The sequence below is a fragment of the Dermochelys coriacea genome, chromosome 12, assembly GCF_009764565.3.
Source record: "Dermochelys coriacea isolate rDerCor1 chromosome 12, rDerCor1.pri.v4, whole genome shotgun sequence".
NCBI lineage: Eukaryota > Metazoa > Chordata > Testudines > Dermochelyidae > Dermochelys > Dermochelys coriacea.
The window spans coordinates 18,887,387-18,908,153 of record NC_050079.1 but is presented as its reverse complement, the minus strand read 5'-3'; the positions used below and the strand labels follow the sequence as shown (position 1 = coordinate 18,908,153).

General features: G+C 40.4%; 1 protein-coding gene across 7 annotated transcripts in view; it reads left to right on the top strand.

Annotated features, from left to right (window-relative positions):
- The window catches only part of PHKB (phosphorylase kinase regulatory subunit beta), a 224,043-nt gene that overhangs the window by 43,633 nt on the left and 159,643 nt on the right, over positions 1-20,767 (top strand). For 6 of the 7 annotated variants that reach the window (XM_043494809.1, XM_043494810.1, XM_043494811.1 and 3 more), the window contains 2 exons: positions 10,449-10,548; positions 18,998-19,105. In XM_043494809.1, the coding sequence (XP_043350744.1) occupies positions 10,449-10,548; positions 18,998-19,105 (208 nt within the window). Of the gene's footprint in view, positions 1-10,448; positions 10,549-10,709; positions 10,729-18,997; positions 19,106-20,767 lie in introns of those variants that run through there. The other variant, XM_043494812.1, reaches the window with a different exon arrangement.

Genomic DNA, 20,767 nt, shown 5'->3' with positions numbered 1-20,767 from the left:
AGGGGCCACTGAACCCGTCCAAGTGCAACTCAGGAGCAAGGGGTTTTACTCTCATTATTTCTTGATCCCCAAGGTGAAGGGAGATTGGAGCCCATTCTAGATCTAAGGGCATTAAACAAATACTGGAAGGTGCAGATGTTAAAGATCATCACACTAGCAGCCATTATTCTAGCTGTAGACCAAAGAGATTGATTTCCAGCCATCAGCCTACCAGATGTCTACTTCCATATCTCAATACAACCATCGTACAGGAGATTTCCTACAGTTTACATTTGGGACAGGACCGTTATCAGTACAGACTGCTCCACCCAGGGTATTCTCCAAGGCTGTCGTTATTGTAACTGCACACTAACCCCGGTACAGTGACTGAAGTTTATCAGCACCAACCTTGATGTGGTACAAGCGAGAGCATTCCTCCCACTACGCAGACTCACCATCCTGGGACGGATGCCTCCTTAATAGGCTGGGGAGCTCACCTACACGACTACAAAGGTCAGGGCAAATGTCCTTCCACAGAAATGACCTTCCATATCACTCCTTTGGAGCTAAGGGCTGTCATGAATGCCTGTTCACGCTTTCTGCCTTTCATCAAGAACACCCACACAAAAGTCATGATGCACCTAATATGACCTGTATGTTGTACATAAATTGCCAAGGGCGTGCCAGATCTCCCTCCCTCTGCAAGAAAGCACTCAAACTTTGGAATTGGTGCATCCATCACAATGTGCTCATCTCAGCCTTCTACCTACCAGGGATACAGAACGTGACAGCCAACAATCTGTTTGTGTGCCTATGGCACTCCCAATGAGTGGGTATTGAACTCAGAGGGCTTCAAGATATATTTGCCGTTTGGGGAACCCTAACTATGAATCTGTTCGCTACTTTCCGGAACAAGAAGTGTCCTTGTTACTGGGCCAGGGCCGGCCAGGGGAAACATTCACTGGAAGACGCCCTCATCCTCCCATTGGACGGGGCCCTCTTGTATGCCTTTTCCCAGTTTCCTCTTCTATCCAAGGTCCTGTTGAAAATTCAAAGAGACAAAGCTAGAGTTATTCTGATTGCCCCTCCTGGCCATGACAAGTGTGGCTCCCTTACCTGACACTGATGGCAATATGCCCTCCTGTTCCTCTTTGGCGCATTCCTCACCTGCTCTCTCAATACAATGGGCTGATCCTTTTCCCCAACCTGTGGGTCCTCCACCTCCAGGCTTGGCTCCTTCTTAGTTCCAAGACTTAGAAGCAGAATGCTCTGACGAGCTGAAAGACGTGTTGCTACACACCCAAAAGTTGACCACTCGACATACTTACATACAAAATGGAAACAATTTGAAGTTTGTTGTCATTCTAAACACATAGACCCAACCTCATCTTCCCTCCCTCTGATTTTGCACTACATTTTAGACCTCAAGAGGTCAAAACTCTCACTCAGCTCCCTTAAGGTACATTTCCTGGTGAAAACTGTTTTCCACTAGCAGGTAGAGATACTTGGTGTTTGCTCACCCGCTGACATGTAGATTCCTTAAGGGCATTTGGAATCTCTTCCCACATGTGACACCACCTGCTCTAGCCTGGGACCTTAATCTAGTTCTCAGGGCTTTGACTAGACCTCCCTTTGAGTCCATGGCAACTTGCTCTTTCTTACACCCATCCATGACAACAGCATTTCTAATTGCCATCACCTCGGCTAGGCACATAGGAGAAATAGCAGCCCTGATGGCACACCCACTATTAACGGCCTTTTTTTTAAAGATAAAATAATTCTAAAGTCATATCCCAAGTTTGTCCCTCCTTTCTCTGCACTTTCTATATGAATCAACAGATCCATCTCCCTGTTTTTTTCCCCAAAACCACATTGTGACAACAGGGAGATGATTCTGCATATGCTAGATGTTAGAAGGACACAAGCATTCTACTTGGACAGGGTAAGGACTTTAGGAAATCCCCTAAACTCTTCCTTTCCTCTACAGAAAGATCCAAAAGCTCTGTGATATTGGCTTAAAGACTATCCAGATGGGTCTCTGGTTGCATTAATCACTGTTATCAAGGGCACAACCTGCTTCCGTCCAGAGTCCATATGTACTCCATGAGTGGAAAAGGTAGAAAATTGAGTTTTTGTTGTTGCTGAGTAGTTGCTAGAATAGGTCAAAACTGGAGATGTTATGCTTTGTTTTAGATGGTTTTGAAACTTACATTAAACTTTTGAAAAGATAAGAACTTAAAACTAGTAATTTTAATTGGAGATTAAGGCACTTAAAATATATTCAGATGGTAAAGTCCCAAAAATGGAAAAGGAAGTCTAATTAGGTATTTTCCCATAAAGATAAATCTGTTGTTAGGCCAAAGGCAAAGTATCTGGAGGGAGAATATTGCCACCCGATATAGGAGGATGTTGCAGGTTTGCAAATTACACCTCCAGACACCAACAGACCTTTGATTTCAGGTTTTTGCAAGGATATCTTGACCAAGATTAAGGCATACAATATCTGGAACTTTAATTTTCTGTAATCAGTTGTAATTTTACCTCTAAAAGTATTCACTGTGATAGCATGCAGATCTTCCTGTCTTTAACTGATAACAGAGGGTTAAGATTAAATTGAATTTATAAAGTGAAGTTGAGAACAGGGGAAGCAGAGATCTATCCAGTTTGATTCTACCTATGTCTGTACTTCCAAGTACATTATCATTCCCTTAGGACTTGTCTACATGGGGAAAAAAGCCCAGAATAACTAGTGTGGAGTAGCTGTCTCTGAATAGCTATTCAGCATTAACTCCCCGGGTGAACACTATTATTCCACACTGAATGCCTTTATATAATTCAGAGTAATTGACTTTGGAAGTGTGAGATAGGTATTATGCTTTAAATGCACACCCTAGCTGTTTTGCACTATCTTCCCTATGAATTCCCCATTTGGGCAAGCTGTTGTAAAGTTTTAAATCTTCCTTCAGGAATGTATGTATTTTGTAGCTAATCTTAAGATTTGCATTGAGTATCAAATATGCTATTCAAAAGTTGTTTATAACTTTTTTTTCTTCATTTGGTCCACTTCTTTCCTCATTTACCACTATAATTTTGAGTTTTTGAACATTGTTATAGAAAGGTCCTAACCACTTAAAATCTCTGCTGTTGGTTTTAAAGCCCATGCCTCTTGCCACTGAGATCTAGGTTTCCATATAGGAATTAAACGTAAACTATGAGTTCTGGAGGCCTCAACAAGTCTCCTGGTGGATGGATTTTTATCTGTTTTAAATTATCAGCTCATGCAGATTCAATCAAAAATAAACAAACAAACAAGCTATACAGAAATGTCTACTTTTTATGTATCTTTTTATCTGTCACTCCTTTAACCTGACTTTGAAATGAGGTTTTGGGCTGAATAGCTTTGTAAAATTCCAGTTCCCTAACTTTTATAAGTACAGCTTACTTTCTAAATTTCTGTTTGGAGTATAGCCCAAAAACCTGTGACAATCATAATAATTAAAAACGTTAACACTTTTTTTCACTCCCATAACATTATGTAAACAGCTTTTTAAATTTCACTTACTCAGGAACATCAAGAATATCTCGTGAGCTCCCTGTTTCACTAACCTATATAAAGGGTCTTCACAACACATTGATGGCAGTAATTTTTTTCCCCTAAATTTTTTGCTATGTAATTCCTTTTGACTTTAGTTGGGAAAGTAGGGTTCCGGTCCTATTCGGGTCTTTGAAAATGTACTCCTACTGGTATGTGTCAACACTTTAAACTCATGAATAAAATTATTCTTAGAGATTCTTTTTTAAAAGATACACTCATTGTTTCTAATTCTAGTGATATTAATTTTTTCTGCTTGCAAGCTAAATGGATTACATGAGAAGGCTCTTACTAGGTACTCATTCTTTAACATGTTTCTAAGCAATTTCTTTGCTTCCAATATATCTCCTAATTGGGCTGTGTTCCTGATTGAGGCTTTTGACCACTACTACAGTATAAATAATCACAAAATATTGTGAGTTGGTAGGGAAAAACTAGGAAATGCAGGTGTGACGGCTTCGGTCATAGAGACTCCCTTGGTACTGTCAACTGACGTGCTGGAATTACCTCTGAGCCTGTTTTCCCTGGCAGCTTGGGACTCCAGAACCCTGCCTTGTTGAGCCCGACACGCTAGCCTGCTGCAACACAGATCTGGGTTTGGTCCACGCCCCCAAAGCTGCATGCTTTAACCAAAAACTGATCAGCAGGTTACCTGCGTCCAGCACCCAGACACCCAGCTCCCAATGGGATCCAAACCCCAAATAAACCCTTTTTCCTCTGTATTAATCTTATACAAGGTAAACTCATAAATTGTCCACCCTCTATAACACTGATAGAGAGATATGCACAACTGTTTGCTTCCACAGGTATTATTCACTTACTCTGGGTTTACTGATACACAAAAGTAATTTTATTAAGTGTAAAAAGTAGGATTTAAGTCAAGTAATAACAGACAGGACAAAGTAAGTTACAAAGCAAAATAAAAGAAAACACTCAAGGCTAAGCCTAATCCATTGAGAAACTGTTTAGGTAAATCTCACCCTCAGAGATGTTCCAATAAGCTTCTTTCACAGACTAGACTCCTTCCTAGTCTTGGCCCAATCCTTTCCCCTGGTACAGTCCTTGTTAGTTCCAGCAGGCATCTTAGGTGAAAAGTGGGGCCTTTCTCATGACTGGGGCCCCCCTTTGTTCTCTTCCACCCCCTTTCATAGCTTTGGCACAAGGCGGGAATCTTTTATCTCTCTGGATCCCCACCCATCCTTCTAAATAGAAAAACACCATGTTTAAGATGGATTCCACCATTCTTCCTGGGCTGGCTTACACGAACACAGGAAGGCTTGCAAGTAAACAAAGTCATTTACAACCAATTGTCCTAATCAATGGGAGGGGCCAAGATTCTAAACCACCATCAGTGGCCCACACTTTGCATAATTACAGTAGTACCTCAGAGTTGTACTTTATATTTCTAGCTTCAGATACAAGAATGATACATACATACAAATATGATGAACACACTCAGTAGATTATAAGCTTTGTAATGATACCTTACAAGAGATCCTTTGCATAAAGCATAGTCCAGTTACATCATATTTACACTTAAGCATATTTTCATAAAACATTATGGAGTGCAATGTCACAGCATGTACTTTCTAAATCTCAATTTCTCTTCATATAGATGTCTCTATTAATACACAAAAAAGTAAGGGAAAAAATATAAATAGTAACACAATTGTTTCTAAATAGAGTGTTTTCCAAAGTTTCTGTAAGGCAGGTCTTCAGTTGAAGTTATTGGGCTTTCCTGTCCACCTCTTGCCACTTAATAGTGAAAGTTAAGTTGGCATCCACCTTGACTTAGAATTTTTTGGAGGTGTTCATCTGATGTAGAATATTTAATGTTAAGTATCAGGATCCAATAGGAAGAGGCTATAATTAGGGCCCTACTAAATTCATGGTCCATTATGGTCAATTTCACGGCCATAGAAACTGAAAATTGGTTAATTTCACGTTTTCAGATGTTTTAATCTGAAATTTCAGGGTGTTGTAAACTGGGGGAGGGGGATCACAAACCTGGTGCGGGGGGATCATGGGATTGCCACCCTCACTTCTGTGCTGCCTTCAGAGCAGGACAGAGAGGGGAGGAGGGGTTGCGGAGCTATCTGCAGCTGGGAGAGAGACCCAAGAGCAGCCCTGCAGGGAAAGAGCAAGTCCTGTCCTGTCTCTCCCCTGCCCGGACTAGCAGCTAGGAGCCCCCTTTTCTGGGGCACTCCCAGCAACACAGGGAAGATCAGCTCCAACTCCACAAGCCTCCTCCAACTACAGGAACCTTTGGGGCTGCTGCACAGTCCCAGAGCATCCTGCAATGGGGGAGGCATCCAAAGGTAGGTCTGCTCACTCCCCTGCCCCCACCACAGTGGCTGTGCAGGGAATGTACAAGTCCTGTCCCTCCCCAGCCCAGCCAGAGCTAGGAGCCCCCTTTGCTGGGGTGCTCCTAGAAACAAGGGGACATCGGATTTCACAGGGAAAGGCTTTTTCACAGCCCACCTTGCATTTTTCACAGCAGTGAAATAATAGCTATAATCAATGCCTGAATGAACTCCTTTCCAAATTTTACCCAAATCTTAGGTCTTCTGTTCCTTATACCCTTCCTTCCCAGCCCTAACTTGTTTGAACAGTAGCCTAGGAAAGTGAGCAGCACTTGTAACTGAAGTTAATTTACAGTATGATTTGAAGAATTATGGAAGCCATATTGCTCCCATAATTATTTATGGGTAATTCCCTGCAATTCATGCTAATGTGGTACTCTTTTAAAACATCACTTCTCCATGGTTAGTATTCCACATTCTTTTTCTAGCAGACAGTGCTGAGCAAGATGGTGTGAGTTCAACTGTAATGTATTTATGAGAAGGGAAGAATGACATGAGAATAATGAAAAAATTTAGTCCCTATTAACAGACAGCATCTCACAGTAAGGAGATAATCATTTTCGCCAGCACAATTCAATTATATTTTTAGTTGAAGAGCTAATTATAATTCATTATAATACAGAAAATTTTTGTTCAAGTGCACATGATCTATTTTGTGGATAAAAAATGTGGGTTAGATTTTACCCTTCCTTAATCTATATTACTTATTGGTCAAAATTGTATATCTCAGTGGCTTTACTTGAAAGATGGATTTAAAATCGTTTGACTTGTTAAAACTGCTTTTTTGCCTTTCATAACAGTTCATGTTACAGACATACCTTTGCATATCCTGTTTTTTTGACTACTCCCTAATTACTCATGGTGGCTGCAAATGAAAATAAAAAATATTCTTGACCAGTGTAGTATCACTTTAGGATTTTATTTTAATTAGCAGCTAAAATGGCTGCCCTTAAAATTTTTTATGTTTAATTTCACTCTTATGCTTTAAACGTATTATGAAAGGCTAGCAATAAAAATATTAAAAGCGAGCCAGGAATTGTAAAGCGTGGTTGTTGCTCCTATTATCCACTTGTATTGAAGGAATTCCTTACATCTTCCTTTTCATTTAATCTTTTAATTCCTCCCCTTTGTGGATGAAGCAGAAATTTTTGGAAGGATGGAAGAAACAGAGCTATTGGAAAGGAAGGATTGGGAGGGGAGTGCTGAATATCTCATGTTTACAGTAGCTGACAGACAAACAAAGGCTGGTGAGAAAAGGGATGGTACAGATCTTGCTGGAGTGATGTAAAGTCTTTGCTTCCTGATATCTGGAGATATACAGCATGATATATTGGATTTATTTTATACTTTGTATCAAAGGGGTAACTGTGTCAGCCTGTATCCACAAAAACAACGACAAATCCGGTGGCATGTTAAAGACTAACAGATTATTTGCACATAAGCTTTCATGGGTAGAAAACCCACTTTTTCAGATGCATGGAGTGAAAATTACAAATACAGGCATAAATATATATTGGCATATGAAGAGAAGGAAGTTACCTTACAACTGGAGAACCAATGCTGAAGGCCAATTTAGTCAGGGTGGATGTAGTCCACTCCCAATAATTGATGAGGCAGTGTCAATACCAAGAGAGGGAAAATTGCTTTTGTAGTGAGCCAGCCACTCTCAGTCCCTATTCAAGCCCAAATCAATGGTGTTAAGTTTGCAAATGAATTGTAGCTCAGCAGTTTCTCTTTGAAGTCTGTTTTTGAAGTTTTTTTGTTGAAGGATGGCTACTTTTAAATCTGTTATTGAGTGTTCAGGGAAATTGAAGTGTTCTCCTACTAGCTTTTGTATGTATGTTACCATTCCTTATGTCTGATTTGTGTCCGTTTATTCTTTTACGTAGAGACTGTCCCAGTTTGGCCAATATACATGGCAGAGGGGCATTGCTGGCAGATGATGGCATATATCACATTAGTAGATGTGCAAGTGAATGAGCCTCTGATGGTGTGGCTGGTATGTTTGGGTCCTATGATGGTGTTGCTATAGTAGATATGGGGACAGAGAAGGCAACAGCGTTTCTTACAGGGATTGGTTCTGGATTAGTGTTTATGTGGTGTGATGTGTAGTTGCTGGTGAGTATTTGCTTCAGGTTGGGTGGCTGTCTGTAAGAGAGGATTGGCCTGCCTCCCAAGGCTTGTGAGGGGGGGATCGTTTTCTAGGATAGGTTGTAGATCGTTGATGATGCACAGGAGAGGTTTTAGCTGGGGGCTCTATGTGATAGCCAGTGGTGTTCTGTTGTTTTCTTTGTTGGGTCTGTCCTGTAGTAGGTGATTTCTGGGTACCAGTCTCACTCTGTCAGTCTGTTTCCTCATTTCCCCAGGTGGGTATTGTAGTTTTAAGAATGCTTGATAGAGATCTTGTAGGTATTTGCCTCTGTCTGAGGGATTGGAGCAAATGCTGTTGTATCTTAAGGCTTGGCTGGAGACAATGGATCGTGTGATGTGTCCTGGATGGAAGCTGGAGGCATGTAGGTAAATATAGCGGTCAGTAGGTTTCCGGTAGAGTGGTGTTTATGTGACCATCGCTTATTTGCACGTAGTGTCCAGGAAGTGGATCTCTTGTATGAACTGGTCCAGGCTGAGGTTGATGGTGGGGTGGAAATTGTTGAAATACAGGTGGATTTCTTTAAGGGCCTCCTTCCCGTGGGTCCATATGATGAAGAGGTCATCAATGTAGCGCAAATAGAGGAGGGGCGCTAGGATATGAGAGCTGAGGAACCGTTGTTCTAAATCAGCCATAAAAATGTTGGTGTACTGTGGGGCCATGTGGGTACCCATAGCAGTGGGTATAGGTATAGGTTGAAGGTATAGGTTGTCCCCAAATCATTGTCCCCAAATGGTTGTGGGTGAGGACAAAGTCACAAAGCTTAGCCACTAGGTGTGACAAGGCTACATCAGGGGTATTGTTCCTGACAGCTTGTAGTCCATCCTGGTGTGGAATATTGGTATAAAGAGCTTCTACATCCATGGTGGCCAGGGTGGTGTTTTCAGGAAGATGACCACTGCATTGTAATTTCCTCAGGAAACCATTGTACTTTGGGGGAAGGCGAGGTGGCAAAAATACTAGTGGTAAAGTGTGTTCCCTTAGTGCAATTACACTTCTTTTGTGCGAACAGAGTTCCTTCCAGTCCTTTAATTGCACAACCAGTTTAGTGTGATTTGGGCATTCTTTGCTCTCAAGAGGCCCAGGGCTGGGTCAAAATAGGTGCTATATGCCAGAACTGAGTTGCAGTGTGAGGAAGATGGCACAGTTCTTTCATTGATGTTACTGTCCTTGGCTCTCTACAATGTTGTTTGCTTACATTTCTTTAGAACATTTTGGGAAAAATAAGAAACAAAAATATTTGGAGTAAAAAAATAAGATCAAGGAACTTGAATTAAGAACTTTAATAGCGCTCTTCACTCACCCACTTACTGTGTTATACTTAGTTTTTAAATAAATGTCTGTTGCAAACTATACAGTTAAAACAATGGAAATTTACTCTGTGTATTTTTGTGGTCTGATTTTTCAGTGGGCTTGCTTTCCTTTTCCTCACTTGAGTTTTGTAAATGAAGATGTGTATTTCACTTTTGGTATATTTATCTGTCTGTGTATGTAGAGATACTACTTAAAAAACCTCCCAATGATATGTTTTCAGTCCATGACATGAGTCTTAAAGACACCACTGTATTTATTGATTGTCACGATGGCAAGCAGAATTACAGCACATCTGCCTGGTACTCACTTCTCGAACAATACACTGCTACTATTGTGACTCATTCCCCATGGCAGTACTCTCACACTTGCATATAGTGCAATAATCTTTAAACTAGCCACAGTTAAATTAGTGATGGTGATTACTAAATTTAGTAATTAATCATCAAATATGTAAATACTTACAGATTGCACTGCTTTCCATATTTGTATCAGAGCCACACTGTGATTGGTGCTCTATAAAATATAGGAAAATACTATCCTTGACCGAAAAACCTAAAATGTAAGACAGAGAGCAGGGGAAAAGATGCAATATACGGCAAACCATTAAAATGCACTATTATAACTCTTCACAAAATGTAACTTTGATTATATCAATGATAAGCATTTTTGCAAAATTAAAAAGAAAATTGCAGGACTTAAGTGTCCCAAAGAGTTCAAAAAAGAATATATTTTGCTCTTGTAAAACAGCTGGAAATTTTTTCCTTTTCATTTTATTTTGTTTTGAAAGAGGGAAAAAAAATCCTACACTGAAAAATTTGCAGGCAAATTTATAGCCTACAATTCTTGTTGCTGAGGCACACCATAAACTGAAAAATGTGGATTGTGTCATGGAAGAATGAACAGGACTCTAAATGTATTAACATTAATGGGTGTCGTTATAATATAGTGTTTAACTGTGTGGTTAAATACTTAATTATCAAAAGCACTACTACCTTTAACTTTTTTCCTAATGCATTTGCAGTTTGTTTCATGGGTTATCTCTTTCACTTAGGCGCATTGATGATGACAAGGGAAGGACACATGAGCTGGAACATACTGCCATAAAATGTATGCGAGGAATTCTCTACTGCTGTATGCGCCAGGCCGATAAGGTAAAAACACTGCAGTGTGGACACAAGTGCTCACTTAATTCTAAAGGATTAATTTAACTATAAGCAGTAACATCTTCCAAATAGAGATAAAATTAAAAAGGCAACATAATACTACAGTGCAGTCCAGCTAAGAAAGGACTGCTCCGATTTTCTGGGCCTAGCCATGTGAAAATGTGAAAGGTAAGAAGAACTTCACCCTGTATATAAATGATGGAATATATTTCAAAATTATCTTTTTAAAATTACTATTCAAATTGGATCCTATGACTGGCAGCCATCTAACTAAAATGTTAATAGTTTGTGATATAGTTAGTATAGTGGTCCTATGAAAAACACTCTAAGCAAGCTTTAACACTTCTGGCAGGCTTTGTTATTAATTTATCAGTCATAACATTGAGTGATGATTTCAGCATATATGGCCTGATATTCAGAATGGCTGAACACCAGCAACTCCCACTGAAATCAGTGGGAACTGAGAGTGTTCAGAAAGTTTCAAAATCAGGCCACTGACTTAGTGATTTTCTATGGAAGGATGTGGGATTATCAGGAGCTCCTTCTTTCCTGACTTCAGAAACCTGGAGAAAAGGAGCTTTCAAGACCCGGTGGTACTTCCTTTCCACTGAATTTCAGATGTTACGAGCAAGGTACCCCTGCTGTTAAAGTGATGCTGGAACTTTCTTGGTCAATTGGACAGGCAGATCATTGAGTATACTGGTCATCACTTCTCTATCTCTTTGTGACTTAGTTTTACATTGTAATAAGTAGGTACTAGAGGAGCACCATGAACATACTCGTCCCATGATCTCCCTGTTAGCAGACCCTGAATATTCTGGGATTATAACTGGGTTTTTCCCCCATCCATAGTTAAGGTTCCTAGGGAATATCTTGAAATTTCAGAATGCTGTGTAATTATGTTCTCTCACATAATACACTGTTAGTGGTGGGGCTTTGGCTCTGTGTGTGTCTGTGTGTATGTGTATGATATAGGGGGTAAGGTAGCCAAGGAAAGTGGATGAGTTGAAGGGACTCTGCCAACTTGAAAATAATATTTGTCTGAAAACTTTTACTTACTTATTCCAAGTAACCTGTAAGATGAATATAACAGAAAAAGAATAGAGAAGAAAATCCTTTCTTTTCCATTTTACTTTGGGCATTTGACAGTGCTTAATACATAGTCAATTTCACGGTTTTGTTTGATGGCCAATTGTGCTTTAGTGTCTTGTAGTCTCATGTATAATGACATCACTCTCATGTACTGCTTTGTGGGACCTTACGTACACTCTGTTCTCTGAGATCTGCGGGAAGGTATTCATTAGTAATACAACAGTAGGGTTGTTGCTTTTTCTGTGTTCCGGATCAAAGGGATGACCTCTTTTCCTAGCCCCTGCATGGAGTGGGAAGCAGCAGGAACTGAGGTGCAGCTTAGTGAGCCCTTTTTTTCAAACTCTAGACTCTGTACAATGCTGAGGGAACAATAGGAGCCTGAAGATGATGAGACACTTCCACTCCCTGGACCTCTACCAAGACCCCAGGTAGCAACTGAAACTTGGGGGCAGGAAGACCCATTTTTTTTCCCTTTTCAGTTTTCTATATAGGGCTGGGGAATGGGAGCCCTTTGTTTCCCAATATGGGGCCATTGAGCAGTGAAAGGCACAACATACTTCTCTTCAAGTCCCAGAAAAGAGTGAAGCAGTTAGGAGGCTTCCATGCAGGTGTTGCTTTTTTTTTTTAAGGTGAAGTAATAAACAGGAGTGTTACCAAGGGGGAATTGGGAGAGTGGGAGTCATGAACATGTTTGATCAGTATCTGCTTGGATCTGTCCACTGTCTCTTACTTGAACAGACCCTTATAAAGCATTTTTTAAAATTTAACTTTGAGAATTAAATGTAAGGCATGCTATTTAAAAGATGTTCTGTCTGAAATATGTGAGTTTATTTTAACCTGACAATGTTAATAAGAATTTGACATTGAACAATTTAAAAATGAAGTACCCATCCTTTCTATGTGGGTTGATTTAACAAGGTGATGTGAAACTGTTGTAGGAGAGAGAATTCATGGAGGATTACTTATGAGCAGGTATCCCCAATAGATTGAGATTTGAACTTTATGAATGGAGACTTTTTTTAAAACCAGGAATTTATGTATCCCTTTTATTTCATGTAACTTCTATTTTGTGTTCATTTCTAAAGAACTATGTTTGGCCACATATGAGAAGATGTGGGGATAAAGATGGAAGAGAGATGGATTTTTCTGTAGTTGCTTTTAAAGTTAAAATCTGCTGCTTTAAGTTTTTTATGTTTTTAAATGCTGCATATTTCTCTCCTTAACATACAGGAGTTTGTTATGAAGAAAGAATCAGAGGGGGATGTGAATAATAAACAGTAAATAAGCATTGATTTAACGTTATTTATATACTAGCTGTCATTGTTACCTTGGTTACTATGTGTGGTGCTCTATTCAAGCAATGAAGTAGCAGAAGCAATGTGAGATGCCATTAGACACATAATTCCAATTGGAATTATCTACAAACATATACTGTACTTTTACAGTTGAGAAATTGATACTAGGAAAAACATGAGTATGTATGCCAAAAATGACTGCACTTGAAATCAGTATATAATAATGTTTGTGGCTTGCTAATTACACTGATTGTCTTCTACTGTGATCGGAAAAGCAAACTATAACCTGAAGTATCTCTGCAATATACTGGTATACTCTCTGTAGTCTACACACATACAAATACATATTAAGTAAATTGTATTATGCAGTTGTTCAGCATATGAATTCCATTCCTCATTCATAGGCTGTGTTGCATCTGGAATATGTACTGTGATATATTTGGCTTGTTGATAGAACAAAAAGTGTAAAAATGGTGTTGCGATGCTGTAGAAAGTAGACCTTCTAGAGGCAATAATTGTGGTTATGGCACCAACTACTTATTGTACTGTATTGCTGTACTGCTTGAAGAATTATGGAATGTGATCTTCTATTGGACATTCTGCTTTGGACATGGGAATGCTCCTCACTTGCCCTTCCCTGTGAGTTTTTTTATTTTTATTTTCCCGGGATGCTGTGTCTTCCTCGCAGTTACCTGACAGTCCAAAATAGGTTACTAGTTTTGTGAAATAATGGAGTGTGTATGTTGCAACAAAAAGGGAAGCAAAAGGAAGTTATGCGGCACCACCATTGTTCTGTCTTACTTGTCTGCTGTCCTCCTGTTCCACTTTACAAATCTTTCTCTCTATTCTGGCTGGGATTTTCCAAAGCACTTAACCAGCTTAGGTGCCCAATTCTCATTGAATTTTAATGGGAGTTGGTTGCCTAAATCGCTTAAACTGAGATTTTCAAAGCAGTCATGTAAATTTCTTCCTCCTCCTCCTATCATTCTCATTTTCCCTTCACAGCTTCAATCTAGACTTTTGTTTTTAAGCCCTTTTGTCTCCTCTACTCTTTATTTCCTTCTGTTTTAATTCTGTTCCTTCTCTTGATTCTTAATGTAGATCAGATCAGGAGCTATACCCACGTTCTAATACAAATACACATAGCTCCACTGAAGCCAAATGACAATAGCCAAGCTTCTGGCCCATAGTTTATACCCATGCACCATGTAATGTTTTTTAAAATCTTTTCTATGTTAGTTTGAGAACACTAATGAAAAAAAAATCTTTCCTTTTTTTGCCATGTCTTTAGGCCCTTCTTTCTTTCACTTTCCATTCTATTTTTTGGTTCCTTTCTTTCTTTTCCAGTCTTATAGCATTTTACAAACACACATCCCATTCACTCCATGCTATCCTAACCACATCATAACTACTTGAAAATATTTTGCTTCTTTCCTTGAGAAAATAAACTAGCTAAGTGGTATTGGGAGTGAAAGATAAGGTACTTTCTGTTTTGGTTTCAAAGATGTATAGAAGAAGCATTGATGCTTGTGATGCTCCATCATTGGAGATTTTTAAGAGCAGGTTAGACAAACACCTGTCAGGAATGGTCTAGATCAGTAGTCTCCAACCTTTTTACGCCCAAGATCAGTTTTTTTGAATTTAAGGGCAACCCAGGATCTACCCCGTCCCTTTCCCAAATCCCTACCCATTATACACACACACACACACACACACACACACACACACACGTTGCTCGCTCTCCCCCACCCTCACTCACTTTCAGCAGGGTTTTGGGAGGGCGTGCGGGCTCTGGGCTGGGGCCGAGGGGTTTGCAGTGTGGGAGGTTGCTCTGGGCTTTGCCTGGGGCAGGGGGTTGTGGTGCAGGAGGGGGTGAGGGGTGCAAGCTCTGGGAGGATGTTTGGGTGCAGGAGGGGGCTCTGGTCTGGGGCAGAGTGTTGGGGTGCAGGAGTAGGTGCAGGGTGCTGGCTTGGGGGGGGGCTCAGGGCTGGAGCAGGGGGTTGGGGTGCAGGAGGATGTATGGGGTCAGGGCTGGGGCAGGGCTTGGAATGCAGGAGGGTGCTCAGGGCGCAGGAGGGGGTATGGAGTGCTGGCTCCAGGAGGGTGCTCAGGGCTGGGCGTTGGGGTGTGGTCTCCCACCAGGCGGCACTTATCTCGGGCATCTCCCGGTCAGTGGCGCAGCAAGGCTAAGGCAGGCTCCCTGTGTGCCCAGGCCCCATGTTGCTCCAGAAAGGGGCCAACACGCCCCTGTGGCCCTTTGGGGGAGTTGGGGGGCACATGGCTCTGCATGCTGCGCCTCTCTGCCGGCATCACCCCCAAAGCGCCCATTGGCCACAGTTCCCCATTCCTGGCCAATGGGAGCTGTGGGGCCAGTGCTTGCAGGCAGGAGCAGTGCAAGGAGAAACACGCCCCCACCACCCGGGACCACAGGGGCATGCTGATCGCTTCCAGGGTCTGCCACGGCCGGAGATTGTGATTGGCTGGAAGAGTCTCCAGGATCGACCAGTTGATTGTGATCAATGGGTTGGTGACCACTGATCTAGATAATACTTAGTTCTGCCATGAGTGCAGGGGACTGGACTAGATAATCTCTTGAGGTCCCTTCCTGTGATTCTATGTTTTGGGGATCACCCAGATCAGTAAAGGGTTCTGTCACCGCCTATCTTGTAACTTTGGGTGCCTTAATGTTATGCTCTGTGGCTCAGAATCCTGACATTAGGAGCCAGCACATAAGCTTAAAGTTCTCAACCTGCCTTCTACCATCCTAGTTACTCCTTGCAGTGTGATCCCAACAGTTCTTCCAGTCCTGAGTCTCTGCAAATCCATCTACATTGAGTTTTAAACTGCCAGACACTCAGACTTTCCCCCTCCAGTTCATCACCTCAAAGGTGTGAAAACAGCCCCCCGTTATCAGGTCCCTTTGGGGGACATACTCCACACAGTTGGCACACCAGAGCCCTAGTTGGGATAAAAATAAGCAAGAAATGTATTTGATGTAAAAATCACAGATTCAAAGATGAAATATTAAGGAGAAACAATCATATACAGGTTACACAGAAAATAAACATAAAGATTCAACCTCAATCTTCACATTTCTATATTAGGTTAATTCCCTTTTCTATATATGAGTTACCTCTTGCCTCTGAACAGTTTCCCAGTGTATCCTGTGTCATAAAAAGGGATCCAGTTTTTCACCGGGTAGCTTCCCATTTGGAGGCTGCTCCTCAGTTTCTGGATAGTCTGCTTTTGAAAGGCTTTTTTCTTTCCTGGAATGGTGACTCATGGTTTTTCAGAGTGGGGGGAATTCCCTGTTGCCTCAGTGTCTTTCCATTAACTCTAACGGTTCATTTTTGTCTTTTCCTGATTTGGACATTGGATGGGTACTTGAAGCTGGGTTTGTGTAAACAGCTGCCTTCGGAGGTGCCCTCCCTGTGTGATTGCTTCCTCACCCTGTTGTGAGGTGATGCTATAGTTGCATCAGCTACATTTACAGTTTTCTACATTTTTACATTGATAATCAGAATCTGTATATGTGTGTGTGTGTGTGTGTGTGTGTGTGTGTGTGAATCATAATGACTATCAAATTCAGCACATTAAAAGCTTCCATAAAGTAACTTATTTGACATATTTTTATACACAACAGCACTGTATAACATCAGTTGATTCGTTTGCTTATTCTTTGGGATTCAGACCCCCTATTCTCCCCTTTGGGTGTCTGAGCCCTGATTATCACAGTGCTGTTGCAGAAAAAGAACCTATGAAGTAAAATTTGATTCTGTGAGTACATTTCAAACCCATGAATTCAGAATGAGTGTGATGTGCTCCAGTATATTTTCACATAGCTTGCTACAATTTTGTTTGCAATAAAATGAGCTCTTTAGCCCTGCCGTTTGTTTAGCCAATAGCTGCTATGATGTACTTTTTAAAAAATGCCAAGTAGAATCTAAGGCCTGGGCTACACTACGGGGCGGGGGGAGGGGGTTTCGAACTAAGATATGCAACTTCCGCTACGCTATTCGTGTAGCTGAAGTTGAAGTATCTTAGTTCGAGTTACTTGGCCATCCTCACGGCGGTGAGTCAACCGCAGCGGCTCCCCCTTCAACTCTGCTTGCTCCTCCTGCTGAGGTGGAGTATAGGTGTCGATTTGGGGATTGATTTATCGCGTCTAGATGAGACGTGATAAATTGATCCCCGATAGTTTGATCACTATCCGGCGAGCCGGTGGGTAGTGAAGACGTACCCTAAGTAAGGATAAACCAGATGCTTAGTATTCTGTACGTAATTTAGACTAGAGAAGTGATTACATCGATCTTTGCTTTTGTCGTTCCCAATCAGGATAAAAAAGGCTGGATGTTTTCTCTTATTCTATACTATTTCCATGATGTTGCATTTTATTCCCAGACACCATGCCCCACTAATCTCTTAAATTTATAGAGTTTTTTCTTTTTTGCTTAAATTTTAAATTAGTCTTTTTAACAGCTTCAGATCTCAAAGCACAGTTATGCAATTTCTTTTGAGTATCTTTAATCATTTAGTACTTGCTATTCCCTTTGCGTAGTGATTATATTTAAATTCTCATGTTGTGTTCCTGTATGTACTGAAGAAAAATGAAAATGACAAAGCACCAAAAATGTCAGTTGAAGCTGTTATTTAGTTAAGTCGGTAAAATCTGCATACTTTTGATCAGTGTTGAATGAAAAAGATACATTTTGATATAATCCAGGCACCTTAGTCTGAAGCAACCAAAAAAGTATGTGTAAGACCTTACATGTAAAAAAAGAAGCAAGTTTCCTGCTGCTGTGCAAGTAAAGAACTCGATAAGAATTTGTGTGTGCTTGCATGTTTTTCACTGACTTCCTTTTACAAGAGAAGTTTTTTAAATTATCTATCTATTTTAAGCATCTTCTTCTGGTAGTGATGCACCGGTGTAGCTTAGCTAGTAAAGATTGACTCTTTGAGGTGACATAATTACTCTTCATCATCCCTTATGTTAAAAATGCAGGAGGTAATGATCCCAGCACATCATCAATTAAAAGCACATCATCAATTAAATCTTTGTCAGTGGTTCTCAAACTTGTTCTGCTGCTTGTGCAGGGAAAGCCCCTGGCAGGCTGGGCCGGTTTGTTTGCTTGCCACGTCCACAGGTTTGGCCGATCGCGGCTCCCAGTGCCGCAGTTTGCTGCTCCAGGCCAATGGGAGCTGCTGGAAGCGGCGGCCAGCATGTCCTTTGGCCCACGCCACTTCCAGCAGCTCCCATGGGCCTGGAGCAGCGAACCGTGGCCACTGGGAGCCGCAATCGGCCGAATCTGCGGACACAGCAGGTAAACAAATCGGCCCGGCCTCGCAGGGGCTTTCCCTGCACAAGCGGTGGAACAAGTTTGGGAACCACTGCTTTATGTAATTACTTTTTTAAAGAAAGAAATTAAGAAAATCCTGGGCATATTGCAAGGAAGGGCAAGCTTGTGTTTTAAAAAAAAAAAAAAAAAAGTGTGAAGACCCCAAAAATGAAAGTTTTAATATGAATACAATAAAATCATACAGTGAAAGCATGGAATAAGATCCTTCACCCAGAGATGGAAATGTGCATAAAGAAAACTTTTTTCAGTCTACAGAATTACCGAACAAATGGAATGTAGCAGAAACCACTATCTGAAGTGTTGTCCTCATAGTCGATATCATGTGAATGCTTAGCAAGTAGCATCAGAAAGGAGATGGAAATGACTAAATCTCTATGTAGCAATCTACTTGTGTTCACAGTAGAGAAACTTCTTGATTATGAAACCAGTGTATAGAATGAAATTACATGTAGAAAGAAGCCACGTTCAAACTGAACAATTCTGTCATTTTAAAAAAAATTAATATAAACTGGAGTCAATTACTACTTTATTGGCTGCTAATTCACATAAATCTTTATTCAGTGTTAATTCAACAATAGATTGACAGTTGCATGACACCTTAAAATACTTATCACAGTTGGTAAACTTGTTTTTTTGGGGAGAGGGAGTGTATTTATAATCAATTTATTTCATTTTTTGAAAATTTACCTCTAGGTTCAGCAGTTTAAGCAAGACCCCAGACCATCCAAATGCCTTCATTCTGTTTTCAGTGCACATAGTGGAGATGAAGTCTTTTCCCATGAGGCATATGGCCATCTTCAGGTAAAAATACCAAACAGTTCTCTTAAATGTGATTGCAGAATTGGGCGCCTTTATGTAATATTACTATTACTATTATTAATATTACTGTTGACTCTAATGCTCTTTCATGATGGATGTTTCTTTATAGTTTGACAAAACTTATAGAATTTATAAATTGAGATGTCTGCTGTAACTTGTATTGAAAGGATCAAACTGTTTTGAAATCTGACTTCAAGCTGTATATCTTGTGCAGAAGATATCAATGCAACTATAAATAAATTTCTTTTGAGAAAGTGATTTTCAATAAATAACCCCAGCATAAAAAATAGTTTCTGCACATATTGTATTATCAATAAATTGAAGGATTGCAATAATCTTATATTGGATACTATATTTTTGTTAATGTTCCCAGCCACATTTTCCAGAAAGCTGAGAAGTTTTAATTAACAATAAAGATTTAAAAGGCACTGCGAACTGCTGTTTTATTTGTTTTTAATTTATTGTTCTCCATTGTCTGTGATGCTCTCTTCTAAGATTGAAAAATATAAATTCTGTACTTTTTTTTGGTCCTTTTCCATTTGCCAGATATTGATTTGCCCTCCACTTTATAACCATGATGTTTCTTATGTAACTGACACCAAATTGATTTAATTTGTGTTCTTTAGCATCCTTATTTATAAGAGAACACGCTGGCACAGCTCTAAGAACAGTGATGCTGCTTCCGAAACAGCAGAACTAGAACCAAAGCACAAAATATTGTGTAATTAATCAAGTGTGGTTGTTATACTGGGAATTATTTAATTTCTTGGTGCCAATATGGCCAAGTTATTCCCTTCATAAAATATACCCGTTTCGGAGTTAGAAAGCTCTGTTAAAAACGCTTTCCTGCTCATCATTTCATGGATGGAGTGTTATGACCCAATCTGCTGCTGAATGAAACCTGCTGAACATGCACATGTCTAAAGATCATGAGAGAAATTACATGGCTCTTGGTAAATCTGAATAAGACTGGGGAAATTGCAGTGGCCTGGTATTCTAAGCATCTTTTCCTCACAGCAATGCTGCTCCTTCTGGACTTGAGCTGATGCAGCTTCTCGAGCTGGTGGCTGTCATGAAAGCCACATACACAACAAAATGGGGATGTGGGATATAATCCTGACTAAGATCAGTGTAATATTTTGTGATAAAATCCCTGTCAATTTGCAAGGGAACAATGCCATGGAAAGAGAGCAGCCCTCCCTCGTACCTCCAGCAAGTCTCTTCTACAGTGCGGCACGTCAGCATCATGTAGTGGAATTGCAGGGGCTTCTGTAAGATTGAGGGATGAAAAGATGGGAAGGGGCATGTTGCAAAATCACTACAGCCTCTTTGTCCTCATCCTCTTTCCAAGTCCATTATGACTGTCTTCGGTTCCCTTTAAATTATGTTACAACATGGGAGCAATAGATTGTGATAGAACCTTAAAATGTAAAACATAAAATAAAATTGATAAAACATTAAAGCTACAAAGAATGTAGTTAATATGATCTGATGTAAATCTTTATAACTTTTGGAAATATCTGGGAAGTGTAAGAGAGAGAGAGATCTACCAGTCTTTTTCTCAAAAAGAAAAGGAGTACTTGTGGCACCTTAGAGACTAACCAATTTATTTGAGCATAAGCTTTCGTGAGCTACAGCTCGGTT